We start from the raw sequence: 16,058 nt of genomic DNA, 5'->3' as shown, positions 1-16,058 counted from the left end.
CCGCACAGTGGCCGAGTGGTTAGCATGTTGGCCACACAGTCAGGAGATCGGGAAGACCTGGGTTCGAATCTACGGTTGGGCATCTCTGTGTGGAGTTTGCATGTTCTCCCCGTGCGTGCGTGGGTGGGTTTTCTCTGGTTGCTCCGGTTTCCTCCCACATTCCAACCCACATTCCAAAAACATGCATGTTAAGTGAATTGGTGACTCTAAATTGTCCATAGGTATGACTGTGAGTGTGAATGGTTGTTTGTCTATATGTGCCCTGCGATTGACTGGCGACCAGTCCAGGATGTACCCAGCCTCTCGCCCAAAGTCAGCTGGGATAGGCTCCTGCATACCCCTGTGACCCTAATGAGAATAGGCATAGAAAATGGATGGATGGATGGATCTACCATCTATCCCTATATACTCTATTTTTTATCTCAACCCAACCGGTTGAGACAGACAGCCGCCCCACAGAGCCTGCGTTCTGTTCAAGGTTTCTTCAGAGGGAGTTTTTCCAGTTGGTTGGCTGTGCCTTGTTTATTTGTTAGGGACTAAATAACTGGATCTTTTAGAAAGGGATGAAAGGACAGCACTGTATGAGGGAGAAACATGGTGTCATTTCAGAGCTGGTTTCTCTACCTTAACGTAGATGGCTTCCTTCACTCCTCTTTCAAACCATCTGTCTTCTCTGTCCAGAATTTGTAATTTTTTGTCCTCAAAAGAGTGCTCTTTCTCTTTGAGGTACAGGTAGACTGCAGAGTCTTGACCTGAAGAGTTAGCCCGTCCGTGTTGAGCCATACCATACGCCGGCTCTGTGGCTGCTTGGTTTCCCCAATGCAAAACTGGACAGCATACACCAGATTGTTCTTCTGGGTACGAGGTGTTGTGTCTTTGGGGTGTACCAACCTCTGTCTCAAAGTGTTACCAGGTTTGAAGTGTGCTGATTTTGTATGAATTTCTCAGATAGACTTGAGACATACGGGGTGACAATGTTACTGTGTATGCTTCTTTTTTCTTCCTCATCCACCTTGCTTTTGTTCTTTCTGGAATGAGATGCACTTTTTTTTTTCTTTTACAAACGACCAGCTGGGTTAACTACAGGTTTTGAGGGCATCCCTCAGGTGGTTATGCTCTTTCTCTTTGGCCTGTGGGCTGGTGGGAAAATTATCTGCTCTGTGTTGTATGGATCTGTTAACGCCCAGTCTGTGTTCCAGTGGGTGGTGTGAGTCGAAAAGTAGGTATTGGTCAGTGTGTGGGTTTTCTGTAAACTTCACCATGGAGGCCCCTGCCGTCTGCAATGTGGACGTCACAGTCCAAAAAAGCCAACTTACTGTCTTTGACATCGTCACGTGTGAATTTGATGTTTTTGTCACTAAGTTAATGTGCTCGGTGAAGGCTAGCATGCCTTGGCTTCTAATTTTGACCCACGTGTCATCTCTTTGAATGCGGTCAGATGGCTGAGCTGCATAAGCAAGGCCTCTCAGTTCCAGACAGTAGATGCCCTCTGAGAAGCCATCTTCACCACCTAGAGCAACATTCCCACTAGCCTGCTGGAAGCACTGGCATCAAGCATGCTCAAACCAATTTTTACGGTGATTAACAAAGAACAGTTATGGTTCAATGATTATTTGGAATAAAATGCTTACCCAAAAAAGTTTTTGTCTCATTCCTATTTCTTCTTTTCGCATTTTAAAGCTCTATTTAGAATCTCCTTAAGATCCAACAGTGCAAAATGTACATTGTTGCAATTTTTCAACTGGTCTTCAAATTTTGATCAACAATGTATTTGCAGCAGGCATTGTCACACATCATCATACCTTAAAGGTGACATTTCGCAAATCCATGACCCCGACGCTCATGTCCTCCAACATTGCCAACTCCTCTCCTAAAAACACACGTGCCAAAATACAGTGTTTACACAAGGGACGTCCGATATTTGCATAAAAATGAGATATCGGTTCATATGCGTAGTCTTTTTTATACTTGCTGGCTCAGTATTCTGTGGTCTGGATTTATTTCCACCTTTCGCCTTCGGATTGTAAATAGGCATTTTTCAAAAACACTGTGAGTGGGGAGTAAGGAGTCTTTCTTTAACAATTAATCTAATATCACACCTCGGATTCAAACATAGCTAGTGTACCTACAGCAAAATAAGAAGCAATTAACGTTGATGAGTCCATCTCATGGAACCCCCAGAGTGGTCAATATTTGTACTTTTTTCAATTAAACAAGCCAAATATTCAGTTCAAAAGCATCTTTTCTAATACTCAATGATTCCAAAGCACCCATGGGGACCCCGCTGAGCCAAGGAAAGACTGTGTGATGAGTTGTGTTGCGTGCATGCTTGTACCGTAGGTGCTGAGGAGGGACTCAAACTGAGCCAGCAGGCCAATGGTGTACAACTGTCGAAGGAATCCGTCGTCACGGAGACAGTTCCTCAGTTTGATAATGAAGCCGCAGATGAGAGCAGTGAGCTGCAACACACGCACAAGCTTGTTACGTTTTCACCCTCCATGCCCAAATACGTGTCGCTGTGTGAGCGACTGACCGCCTGGCAGAAGACGACATCGCGACGGTACTGCAGAGAAACGTCCATAGCGATGGTGGGAGCGCTGTCCTGCATGAGCAGAAAGACCATGGACTTTTTGGCTTTGTCGCTCATCATGGCGACACAGTCGGTGAGCGTGGTGAGGAGAGGGTACAACGCCTCGCTCCACTCGCCTGAGAACACACGTGTAGCTACATCATCCCCGCAACAGACATTTGTCAAGTAAGCTCAGAAGAAACAGACAGGAGGCAGACATGATAGTAAGCAGACGGTCGTGCTTGGAGGCAGCTCTCACCTGGGTACGCCTCCTCGACATTAGGGCTCCCGTCGAGAAGAAAGGACGAGGAGCAGTATGAGTGACTAGCGGGCACTGGAAGCCACAGAGATGCACACAGATATTAATGTGGACCAGAGACAAAGCAATCACTTAAAAAGCGCAGTTTTCTAATCCAAGGATATCCAAAATGCTGGCCATTTGCGGCCTGTGGCCTTTTTTTTAGTGGCCCACACTGCAATTTCATTCGGCCTGCGGAATGCCTGTGTGAAAAAGTGTTTGCCCCCTTTCCTGATTTATTTTTTGCACGTTTGTCACAATTAAATGTTTAAGATTCAGCCATCCATCCATTTTCTATTCCGTTCCGGGGTATGCTGCAGCCTATCCTAGATGACTTCGGGCGAGAGGCAGGGTACACCATGGACTGGTCGCCAGCCAATCGCAGGGCACATATAAGACAAACAACCATTCACACTCACATTCATACCTATGGACAATGTGAAAGTGTCTCGCAATACTTGCACATGATCACGTGAGCACGTGAGCCGCCATTTTAGGACAACAGCGTTTGTTTACAGTATATCAGAGTTGCAGGGAGATACATGACATAACAAACACACGAGAAAGGCGATAGACCATACCGAGGCAAGGGTGCAAGACCTCAAAATTTTACGGTTTAAAGGGAAGACATTTCAGAGGTATGTAAATGTAACCGAGTGGCTCCATCCATCGGCTGCCTTTGTGGTTGAATACTACAATGTACAATATAATATACGGTCATATATATTGTTATATAATACTATAATATTATTAGAAAAGTATTGGATCGGAGACCAAAAATGCTGATCGCGACATTAAAATTTTTTTACGTGACTTTGGTTCACTCAAGACAATCTTGGGCAGACACACAGGCTGCGTTAGGCAATGGCACAGCACTAGAGTAGGGGTGTCCAAACCTTTTCCAGCGAGGGCCACAGTGAAAAATGAAAGGATGAAACTTTGCCACTTTGATATTTGGTAAAGCAACACATGTACTTGTAGATATGCTAAGAAGTATACATTTCAACAAAAAAAACTGAATCTCAGCTTTGTTGTATAGGCGAAAAAGCCTATTATTAGTATCAACTTTGCTCTCCCTCCCCCATTTTTACGGTTGTTTTTTTTCCCAAATATTCAAACTTTCTTCTGAAATAATCTTCATAAATGTTCTTCTTGTAATATAAGGACTTTATTCCCATATTTTGAGTTTATTACTGTAATATTACAATTAACAATTGACTTGATTTTTTAAAAATTACAGCTTTATTTTGTTGTTCATTTCTCAAATGACTGTAAAATAGTAAAGTATTTTTTTATATATATTTCAACTCTACGCTACTAAAATGGCATTGTTTTTCCTAATATTACACAAATAAATAATTTAGAAATATTATTAAAAATGTTATATATAATATAATATAAAATAATAATTATTATATAATATATAAATATTATAATATATTTTATATCAGATTCACATTTGCAACTTAGTAATAATTGCAAATTTTTTCTTTTTAGAATAGAGCTTTTTCGACAACTCTTTTGACTTATTTTTGACCTTTTTCAACTTTCAATTCGTAATTATGACTTTATTCCCATAACATTTTGACTTTATTCTTGTGACATAACTTTTTGTGCAACCTAATTTTCCCAAAACTACAACTTTATTCATTGCTTTGTTTATGATATTTTACGCCTTTTAAAAAACGGTCTTTCGTTATTATTTCAACTTATTTATATTTATTATTTATTTCGTATTTTTTCTCATATAATGATGTGATTCTCATATAATTACTACTTTGTCTCGTTAGATTACAACTTTTTTCTCTTAACATTTTGACTTTATTCTTGTAAAAGTGTACTGTTGATTTTTCCATTTTTCAGTTTTGTTTTTCGTTGGGCCACAAATGGCCCCCCAGACCGCACTTTGGACACCCCTCCACTTGCGAAAAGGCTACAGAGCAGTGGCATTTGAGAAGCATTTGGGGGACACATACACACAAAAATGGCAAAGTATAATAATGTAAGATAATATGTAATCCACCTACAGCTGCCTTGGTCAGGGCTGGGAAGGCATGCAGATGAGATAGCAGGCAAAGAGGATGATGATGAGGGAGGTGATGCTGATGATGATAATGATGATGGAAACTCCAGCAATGAACTTCCCGGGTTGATCCAGAAAGCTTGGCGTTTTCCGTCACCTTCGCACAGCCCCATGGGCCCAAGTTAGCGGATGTTTTTTGTAGCAACATGTGCACGTGCATGCACGCATGCGTTACCCTTCTTACGGGCGCCGCCCTGCAGGTCTGCGTGTACTCGGTCTTGACCACCATCGCCAGGATTCCTCTCCTTCTGCAGCAGCTTGTCCACTCGCTGGATGATGCACTCCAGAGACTTGTCCACATTCAGCCACACTTTCTCCTGACGGCACATACAGAGGAAGACATCACAGCACACGTGTCTATATCACCCACATGCCTTCTCTTCTTCAAATCCACAGAGGTACATACAGTCACATAAATATCGTCTGGGAATTAGACTAGAAGGAAAATTGAGAGCTGAGTCACATCTACTGTATATGCAATATGCATTTTGTTAGATGCGGCTCAGAAGTGTACCAGAAAAGAAGAAACCTTTGGTCCAATGTTGAAGCTTTGAAGGTCATTGGCAGTTCCTTTCCTGTGTCCCCTCCCACCCTTCTTCATTTGTTTTTAATTGATTCTGACATAACCACAAATCTGCTTTTGCAAAAACATTGCAGTGATAATGATAAAGTTAACAATACTACAACATGTTAGAAATCAACAGACACATTTTTCATGGGTCAACCACGTACACTGTACTCTATGTCGACATCAACTTAAGCTGGCACTTTTTAGTACCTAGACCAGGGGTGTACAAAATTTTTCCGAGGGCCACATTGTGAAAAATTAAAGGATGCAAAGACCACTTCGATATTTTGGAAAACCAACCATGTAGATATGCAAAGTAGTTAGACATATTTCAAGGAAAAACTTTGTGACATAGGTGACATTTCTTTTTTCTCTTTTTCCCTGCTCTTTTTTTTTTTGCTGTTGGCTTTTAAAATTTTCCAAATATTTAAACTTTCTTCTTAAATAATTTTAGTAAATTTTCTTTTCTTAATATTAGGACTTTATTCCCATAATATTATGGCTTTATTTGCATAATCTTTAGAGTTTTTTCCCCAACCTAAATTCCAATTGTATTTTTTTATTATTATAACTTTTTAAGAAGAATGTATTATTCTTTAATATGTCAACTCTATGCTACTAAAATGACATAATTTTTCCTGGTACTATTTCGAGTTTATTCTCGTATTTTTTTCTCGTTAGAATGCAACTTTTTTTGTTTTGATATTTTGACTTTATTTTCGGAAAATCACAGCTGTTTTTTCATTTCTGCTGTCTTTTGGGTTTTTTTTTTCCCCCCAAGTATTTCAACATTCTTCTTGTAATTTTTTTTCTCGGAATTATTGCTTTATTGACATAATATTTTGACTTTATTCTCGTAACATTGTTACTTTTAACACAACCTAATTTTCCAAAGATGATGACTCTACTTTTGGTTTTGTTTGTTTTCATATTACAAATTTTTAAAAATTCAACTTTATGCTACTAATACATTGATAATAATGTTATTGTTTCTCATAATATAACAAGTTTATACTTACAATTTATATTGAGTATTATAGTATTTACTTGTATACTAAAATGATGGCTTTTTCTTTCCAAGATTTTCTTTTCATTTTTTTTTAATATTGTGATTTTATTCTTGTGAAATTACTGCAGATTTTTCTATTTTTGTTGTAATTGTTTTTTTTTTTTAGTTTTCTCGACCAAATTATATTTTTAGAATGTGCCGCGAGCCAATAAAAAAAACAGCCGCAGGCCGCAAATGACCCCGGGCCACACTTTGGACACACCAACCTAGATTTAGCAATTTCAGTAGAAATTGTATGTGACTGCTGACGATCAACTGAAATGTAGAATGAACGTTGAAATATTCTAGCAATGTGTTGAAATGTCATCACCGAGTGAGGACTGAACCAGCTACCATCAGGTTTGGGGGACGCCCACTCTACGACCTGAGCCGGGAGTGACATTGAAATTGTCCATCCATTTTCAATGGGAAAAATGTCACAGAAAATATTCAATTATGGAAAATGAGAGAATTTTTCGAAAAGTCCTGACAGATAGCCGACGACATGTCCGGAATATTTTGATGTTGTAGAATACATGTAATGTTACAGTAATGGAAAATGTCAAATTATTTTTGACCAGTATGGGGCACTATTTAATTTGTCCATTTGTTTTTGGCCTGATAAAAATGTCGGAATTTGAAATGTTGGAATGTAGAAATGCAGACTGAATGTTGAAATGTAGAAATACGTTGAATGATTTACAACGGGATCTTGGATCAAACCAGCAAACATCTAGTTGGGAAACAACCACTCTACTTTGTAGAGTGGCTGTAGAATGAGCAGAATGTTACCGTTTTGGAAAATGTGAAATGTTTTTCCACCAGATAAACTGCCCATTCATTTTCAATGGGACAACTGTCACAGACATTATGAAATCACAGTAAATGTGGGAATTTTGTGAAAAGTCTTGACAGATAGCCAACATGTCCTGAAAGAGCTGCTGAACATGTTGAAGTTGGATTGGTTAGTTAGCAGACAAAAAAATGAGGCGGAATAAGAAGAAGTCGAGGTACTATATGAAGCAATTTCAGCAGAAACTGCGTGTGAATACTGAAAAGTTGAAGCTGAACTGAAATAATGTTGAAATGCACGAATATTGAAACTGGGATGTAATATAGAAACATTTAGATGTAATGTTGAAATGTTGGAATAGTTTGAATAGGTCTAGAAATGTTGTGCCATAATTCTCCACCAGGAGGGGGCAACAAAATAAGCAACTTGCTTTTGGTAAAAATTTTCAATTCATCACTTCTTTTCAAAACCCTGGCATGCCTGGATTTATTTATGTCCAAATGTCCGACAAGCAGAAGACTTCAAAACATGAATACTGTTAGGAATTGACATGTTGAAGGCTTGTTGATAGAAGAGGAAAAATATTCAATTCCTAACACTTGTACCTAAAGGAAAACTGGATTTTAAACAAAATACAGTAGGTCACCGCTTTCCACTGAGTGCAACCCAGGGGCCATTTGTGTGTGTGTGTGTGTTTTTTTTTTTTTTTATTGGTCCACGACCCATTCTAAAAATTCTATTTAACAAAAAAAAAAGAAACAACAGCAAAAATGGAAAAATCAGCAGTAATTTTACAACAATAAAGTTGGAATATCATGAGGGAAAATAATGTCATTTTAGTATTATAAAGTTTAAATATAAAATTTTTTAAAACAAAACAAAACAACAAATAAAGCTGTAATTTTTGGAAAATTACTTTGTGGGAAAAAATGATAATGTTACGAGAATAAAGTCAAATTATCATGGGAACAAATTCATAATTATGAGAAGAAAATTTACAAGAAGAAAGTTGAAATAGAAACAGTAAATAGAATAGTATGGCAATAAAGTCATAATATTACAAAATGAAAATGTATGAAGATTATTTAAGAAGAAAGTTGAAATATTTGGAAAATTAAAACAAAAAAAACCCCAGCAAAAATGGGGGGAAAAAAAGAGCAAGGTGCAAATCTGATACTAATAATATGCTTTTTCACTTACATCACAAAGCTGAGATGCAGTTTTTTCTTGAAATATATATAACTTTTACCATATCTACATGTGTTACTTTACAAAATATCAAAGTGGCCCTTGCATCCTTTCATTTTTAACTATGTGGCCCTCATTGAAAAAAGTTTGCACCTCCCTGGTGTCGCCAGTTAAAACACACAACTATGGTGCATGCAATGACCGTCGAACAAAGTGCAAAATCTCAATGCTTGACAAAAAAAAGCATTATCAGTAAAGCATAGAGACAGAAACATATAAAAATTGGGTGAAAAAAGTATGCTGTACATTGTATTTGCATTATCTCATATTTAGAAATTAAAGAGATGTTTTTTGCAAAAAAAAAAAAATCGGCCTATATTCAATTTTTTTTTTTTTTATCTGAAAATTTCCCGGGCTGTGAATGCGGGCATTGTGACTGAGCGGGGATCCACTGTATCAGACTCCTACTTAAATTCCCACTTAAATTACAAACAAAAAGTGAATAATGTTGGTAATTTACATTCCTGAATTATAATATGTAGTGTATCTTTGCAATGATGTCTTCAAAAATAACATAGCATGATCTGTGTCACATACCCACTCCTTCTCATGCCAGTCTACAAGCAGTGATGATCGACTATTGTTGCCACTCCACTTGGCGAGTAGCGTGTCCTGGTCATTACGGAGAACTACTTGCTCTGAATCGGCGGAGGGAGACGATTTGGAGGCGATGTACTCGGGCCGTGCCGCGTTCAGGGCCTGAATGGCAGACGCCAGCAGCTCGCAGTCACACACCGTCACCAGCTGTCGAGTCTGACGAGGGCAGGTGGTGGTGAGATATCACGTACAGTCATGTGATCATTCCGTCAACGTCGCTGCTAGTGATAACTGATACATGGTGGTGATCAAGTACCTTATCAGCCAGCGCGGCAAGTGTCCTTTCAATTCCGCTGGCAGAGCGGTCCTTTGCAGCTCTAGAAAGCCTCTCTGCATAATAATTGACCTGCGTCTTCAATGTGTTGATGTGGGAGATGATCTCTTTGGCTCGGACCACATCCTGAGGTATGAAGACGATGGACTGCGAGCTGGAGAGGGTGCTGCTGCAGACAGAAAACATTCAGCCTGAGTAGCTTGTTTGTGGAGGATTACGTAAAACGTCACAGTGCCTCTAAGAACTATTGCAAAAGTACGTTTGCATGCGCATGCCTCTTTTTAACAACAACAATCAGGACGACTTAACATTTAAAAACAGAGACAACCAAGTAAGCCTCACGTTAAAAATGTCATTTTATCAGCAGCTTAATAAAAAGTGCAGTACTCAACAACATTTTACCATAACACCGTTTAACCCCTTAGCATTCCGTGATTATTTTGGCTAAATCGCCGAAATATTCATACCAAAACTAGATGAAGAAATTGCAGTGGGAAATGCTGAAACTGTAAAGCTTAGCTGAAATGTGCTGAAATCGATTCACCAATCGAACCAGCAACCGTGAGGTTGGGAGGCAACCACTCTACGACCTGTGCCGTGCCACACCATGCACAGAATAAGCAGAAGGTTCCATGTCAAGTGAAATGTAAAATGAATTTCCACCAATAGGGGCGACACTGAAATCGTCCATTCAATTTCAATGGGAAAAATGTGGCAGAAAATATTGAATTATGAAAAATGTGGGAATTTTTAGAAAAATGTCCTGAATGAGCTGAACATTTTGATGTTGGAATGGTTTGAAGCGGGTGAGTTTAAATTTAGAAATACGGGGATTTGATTTATGAATAAGGGAACTGAGGATCGTACCAGCAAACATCGGGTTGGGAGACGATCTACCACCTGAGCTATGACACCCTGTTATGGAACTGAAAATTATTTTGACCCGTATGGAGCGCCATTTAATTTGTCTATTCGTTTTTAGAAGACTAAAAACAGCGGAATTTTAAATGCTGGAAAATAAAAATGCAAACTGAATGTGGACATGTATAAATAAAGTTGAACGATTACAGCGGGATCAAGGCTGGAACTGGCAACCTTAGGGGACGACAAATAACTTTCCCACTCAATGGGAAACTTGTCACAAAAAATATGAAATTACAGTAAAGGTGGTTTAGAATTTCTTTTTATATGTCACACGTTAATTGGATTTCCATGATTTCTTATGGGAAAAGCGTCTGTTTAGGTTAGGGTCAGACCCTCTGGAACAAATTAATGACGCTAACCAAGGTTCCACTGTAAATCCAAATAATCTGTTCCAGAAAGCCAAAAATGGTAACACAAAACATGTTTTTACAGTTTTACAATCATAATTTTACATGCAGAACGCAATTCAAAATTCATATAAATGTTGAATAAAAAGAATAAATAAACATTTTAAGCTTACTTTTACCTTCACCGAAGACGTGAGTCCAGCTAAAGACACTGTGTGGCAGTGAAAACAACACGGACATCCCCTTCCTGTTTTGCCATGAGTTATTTGTCAAATTCAATGGTGTTTCTCACCTCAAGTCTCTGTTTTTCTTGAAATCACGGCTGCAAATCAATCCAAAATGGAGCCAAAGAAAGTTGCAAGTGCCAGCAATTTGATGAAGAAGGTGAGAAACACTATTGAACTCAAGATATAACTCATGTCCAAACAGGAAGGTGGTGTCCGTGTTGAGCTTGCTGCCACATCCTATCTTTGGCATCTATCACTGAAGGTAAAAGTAAAGTCATACCGACCGCTGTCAGGCTCTACAACACCTGCACCACTTTAACCATGTGTCACTATGTATTCTTTACTTGCGTATCTTGCTTGCTACTGTAACAAGTGAATTTCCCTGCTGTGGGATAAATAAAGTACAACACAATGCAATACAATATGAATATTTGTGCCACATAGAAATGTGCAGCTTTCCAAACTGCATTGTTGCTTTTGATTGTTGGTGTATATTGACATGTGCATGCGTGTTTGTTTTCCTCCTCTCTCTCTATCAAACAGGCTGGACGACGAGAGGATTCACTCTGTGCATCTGTCTCAACCCCTGGGCGCATTGGCTCTATAGCGGAATGAATGGAGGGAGTGAACCCTCCTGTCAGTCATTCAGTCTCTTTGTTCCAGCGGGAGAGGGAGAGGTCCAAAACACGCTAGCAAGTGCACTTCTTGCGTTATAAACGAGTATCTGTTACGGATAATGCATTTTTGCCGAATACAAGCATGAAACGAGTACGTCTCTTCATTATTCGTAATCGTGATGAAAGAAAATCATCATTATGTATTCACTCTTCACGCTCTGTGATTGGCCAGCCACACACAGTGACTGCCCCTCCCGAGACATTCTGTGCAGGCTGCAGCCACACAGGAGCTGAGCGGTACCTCATTCACGTACACGGTGCAATTGGCAAGTTGAAAACAGCTTGTGTGGCGTTGCCTCCGCTTTATTAGGTTTTCCTCAGCTCGCCTCTATTTTGGTTTGTATCTAAAGTTACTTGGTAAACTTGTTTTGTAAAGTACGCGGTGCATTTGACAAGTCAGTTACTTACAAAGTACATCTCCACTCAGTGTGCTCATTTGTCATTAAATACAGGCATCAATGTTTGAATAGCACACTTATAAAACTACTAGGAGGTGAAGCAAATATTATTTGGTGCGCTGGCTATAATTCCTCCACTGCGCTGTAAGAGACTCATTGCAAGTTGTCATAAATGCTTGATCGCAGTTGTTGCTGCTAAGGATGGCCCAACCAGTTATTAGGTTTAGGTTAGGTTTGCTTTTTCACGCAGGATCATGTACAGTAGGTTGTTTTTTTTTTTCTCCCTTAATATTTAAGTTTTATTTAAAAATTGTATTTTGTGTTCCACTGTGTTGTCATTGACTAATATTTACATTTCTTTAATGATCTGAAACATTTGAATGTGACAAACATGTAAAAAAAAATAAAAGAAATCAGGAAGGGGGCAAACACTTTTTCACACCATTGTATATTATCCTTACATTAATGAAAAAAATGGTCTCAAAATAATGTTGACAATAATATTGTTTATCGGCAATAATTTGCAGGACAATTATCATCCAGCAAAATTTGTTTTCATGACAGGCCTAGTTATATAGTTGTATCCTGGAATGCTGTATATCAGTGGAATCTCAGGAAAATAAGCTTTCCCATAGTGGTGTCCCAATCTGATATTGATATCACAAAAAAACGAGATTATACCATCCTGCATCTAAAATCTCGGAAATCTTGGCTCGCCGATACAAGCCGTCCATTCGCGGGCGATCTGTCGGAACGCTAAGGGCTTGAATGACTACAACCAATGAGACACGTGTGCTGCTTTTGGTGAAGGGACTGTGTAGAAATGTGCAGTGATGACTTGAAGAACAGATGGTTGTTTTTGTGGCATTATAAACACAGACAAACAAAAGGAAGCAAATCAGAGCGATCAACTCACCACACCTCCTCATATGCGCTGACCCAAAAAGTCACAAAAACAAAACTATTAAGACGACTGAACTGCAGAAATAATGCAATAATTAATGTAAAGTAAATGCCACTGCAAGCAGCCAAATTATAGATCAAGTGAATAAAAAAAAAAATCACCATGATCAAGTGAAGAAACCTTTTCAAACAACCTCTGAACTTACTGTTTCTTTGCTTCCTCAAACTTCTGTGTGAGTTTTCTCAGGCCACCATTTTTAAAGCCCTGGCAGTGCGCAGCCGGTGCGCCGATGGTAACGACATCATACGTGTGCTCTGGAAGCAAAGGTGAAAAACAAGAAACTTAAAAAATGACAGCACAAATGTGAATGCCAGCCCAGCCGCCTTACCAAAGCCAAACTCATCCTGCACCCTCATCCTTTGAATGTGCAGATTGGTCGACATGAACTCCATCTTCCTGTCTGCCTTCAGGCTGCTGGCTTTGAATGACGGACCTGATGGGGAGTGAGTAGAGTGAGTGGTGGCAACGTTCATTACTTATGCTAATCATGTGTCATTGTTTGTTCACTGTTTACGCCTCAGTTTTTGTATAAGTCGTTTTTTCTAAATGGTTTTTGTATAATAGTGCACATAAACTAGGTTGGTTGCCCAAAGGAAGGCATCCAGGAGGCATTTGGACTAAATGCCTGAGCCGCCTCAACTGGCTCCTCGATGTGAAGGAGCCGCAGCTCTACTCTGAGCTTCTCACCCTATTGCTTATTGCTACAAAGTCAATCGTAGACCTGTGGCCTTGGGTGTCCTGGTGCTAAGTGCACTGATGGATAGGGTTGGGGATCAATTTTTGAATTAGAATTTTTTTTTAATCGAATTTGAGCGATTCCGGGTCCGATTCCTTGTTTGGAATCCAGTTCCTAAAATTTTCGATTCCGATTCTTTTCAGGAGTGGGGTCATAAAAGTTTGCATGGTTTAAATGAGGGAGCTAACCAAATTTCTTGGATGAAATGTCTGAATGTCTCCATGATTTTTTAAATTAGATGAACTTTTTATGAATTACTTTTACAATGAATTTCTCACAGGGCTATTTTTAACCAGTATATAAATAAACCATTGAACTTGAACATAAATGTTTTGTCGGCAGGCTGGTCGATCACCGAACATAGGCATCAAAATTTAGAAAATGTTACGATTCCGGGAGAATCGGAATGTTAGTCCCGGTTCTCATCGATGCTCGATGCCCAACCCTACTTATGGACATCCTTATGTTCAAATATGTTGTTTATTATTGACAAACTGCGGCTAGCACAAAAGTCCCGTAACATCACACCACATGTGTTCAGATCGGGGAGGCCAACCGATAAAGAAGGTGAGAAACACTATTGAAGTCCATCTTGCCAGAATGTACAGGAAGTTTGCATCAACAATAAGTTCCATCTATTCCTCATTTGTAATTATTTCGCATTGTTTTCTGCATGCACAACTATAACTATTCTCCATAAATTGCATTTTTGCTCTGGAAGGGATTAATTTGATTTCCTCTGGGGCATCTGTTTTCATATGTTTTGCTTTTGATCTGACCTTTTGGAACGGATTAAAGACAAAAACCAAGGTATCACTGTACGTATAACCTTTGTTGAGGATGGGGCATAAACCAAGGAAAAAGTAATTCTATTTATTTGCTGCTGCTAATATGGATGAAACCTTTGTAGTCACTGAGGTCAGCGAGTGTTTCGTGGTACGAGACGAGGATGGCTTGGTAGTGTGCGACAATCTGTCGCCGCAGGTTCTCCCAGCAAGGCGACAGCTCTCCCAGCTCCTCCAGCTCACCAACCCTGCCAGGAAAAGAATGTGATGTTAAGTGGTACCTAAAATGATACGCAATATAGTCCTACACTTTGTCTGCCACCGTACCGAGCCGTGTCCTCCTCCAGCAGCAGTTTGACAAACTGTCTGGGGATGTTCAGGGACAAGACGCTCTCGGCCATCTGCTCAAGCACCCGCAGGTGGTTGGCATTTGTTGTGGGGAAGCGGTACATCCTGGACATTGTGCCTCCAAACACTGAAAATGCAGAAAAATCCATTCTCATGTCTAAATCCAACGCTTTAAATTTGTGTTATATTTAGAACCTGAAGTAAACAGATCCCTCACAGTCACTGGGGGGGATCAATACACTCGTTCTTGGTAATAAGATTCATGGTGTGATGTAAACATGAAGCCATGGGTCAGGACAGATGGAGGACAGCATGATAGCAAATAAACAAAATCTAGTTTATATGAGAGTGGATCCATGTTTGAATTCCACTGCAGAACAGCATAAAGAGATTGTGAATAGCTGATGACAGGAAGCTGTCGCGGCATGCTGGAGTAAACTCCACCATCATGCTGCCCCTTGTCTGCACGTCCATCGAAAAAAAGTGCATGGTTGTGGAAAACTTCACTGCACCTGAACGCAGAAGAGTGTCTCTGCTCAGCGAGGCGTACTTGATTCGCACTCCCATCGCTTCTGACAGGCTCTCGTCAACAGCAAGCATTGTCTACAGGGAATAATGAAGGTGCACAAGGTTTGATGTACATGCTGGCAACCTTCTTTCAAGAGACAGTTTAAGGAAGCGGTGTCCAAAGTACGGCCTAAGGGGCCATTTGTGGAATGCGTCTGTTTTTTGTATTGGCCCATGGCAGAAATGGAAAAAACTGCTGTAATTTTGTACGAATAAAGTCAAAATATTAAGAGAAAAAAAGTCATATTCTAACTACAAAAAAGTCACAATTTTACAAGAATAAACTCGTAATATTATGAAGAAAACTAATTTCATTTTAGTAGCAAAGAGATGAAATATTCAAGAAAAAATTATGGGAAGTATTATGGGAATAATATTACGAGAACAAAATGTCAAAAGATTATTTAAGAAGAAAGTTGAAATATTTGGGAAAAAAAAACAAAACCGAGAAAAAAAAAGACAAAACATCAAAGTTCATACTAATAATAGTTTTTTTCACCTATAATCACAAAGCTGAGATGCAGTTTTTTCTTTAACTTCTTAGCATATCTATATGTGTTTCTTCACAAAATATCACAGTGACCCTTGCATCCTTTAAATTTTCAGA

At 39.3% G+C, this 16,058-nt stretch overlaps 1 protein-coding gene across 10 annotated transcripts in view; it reads right to left on the bottom strand.

The window, feature by feature from the left end:
• LOC129178657 (inositol polyphosphate-4-phosphatase type I A-like) overlaps positions 1-16,058 on the bottom strand; it is a 48,746-nt gene that overhangs the window by 18,035 nt on the left and 14,653 nt on the right. For 5 of the 10 annotated variants that reach the window (XM_054771147.1, XM_054771141.1, XM_054771090.1 and 2 more), the window contains 14 exons: positions 15,397-15,487; positions 14,864-15,011; positions 14,654-14,784; positions 13,344-13,448; positions 13,161-13,269; positions 12,968-12,985; positions 9,461-9,647; positions 9,145-9,360; positions 5,126-5,267; positions 4,895-5,047; positions 2,829-2,903; positions 2,534-2,706; positions 2,336-2,459; positions 1,803-1,870 (listed from right to left, as the gene is read on the bottom strand). In XM_054771147.1, the coding sequence (XP_054627122.1) occupies positions 1,803-1,870; positions 2,336-2,459; positions 2,534-2,706; positions 2,829-2,903; positions 4,895-5,047; positions 5,126-5,267; positions 9,145-9,360; positions 9,461-9,647; positions 12,968-12,985; positions 13,161-13,269; positions 13,344-13,448; positions 14,654-14,784; positions 14,864-15,011; positions 15,397-15,487 (1,740 nt within the window). The remainder of the gene's footprint in view (positions 1-1,802; positions 1,871-2,335; positions 2,460-2,533; positions 2,707-2,828; positions 2,904-4,894; positions 5,048-5,125; positions 5,268-9,144; positions 9,361-9,460; positions 9,648-12,967; positions 12,986-13,160; positions 13,270-13,343; positions 13,449-14,653; positions 14,785-14,863; positions 15,012-15,396; positions 15,488-16,058) is intronic. The other 5 variants (XM_054771113.1, XM_054771157.1, XM_054771166.1 and 2 more) reach the window with 5 other exon arrangements.

The sequence above is a fragment of the Dunckerocampus dactyliophorus genome, chromosome 1, assembly GCF_027744805.1.
Source record: "Dunckerocampus dactyliophorus isolate RoL2022-P2 chromosome 1, RoL_Ddac_1.1, whole genome shotgun sequence".
NCBI lineage: Eukaryota > Metazoa > Chordata > Actinopteri > Syngnathiformes > Syngnathidae > Dunckerocampus > Dunckerocampus dactyliophorus.
The sequence above is the reverse complement of the archived record's forward strand: the minus strand, read 5'-3'. Positions and strand labels throughout refer to the sequence as shown.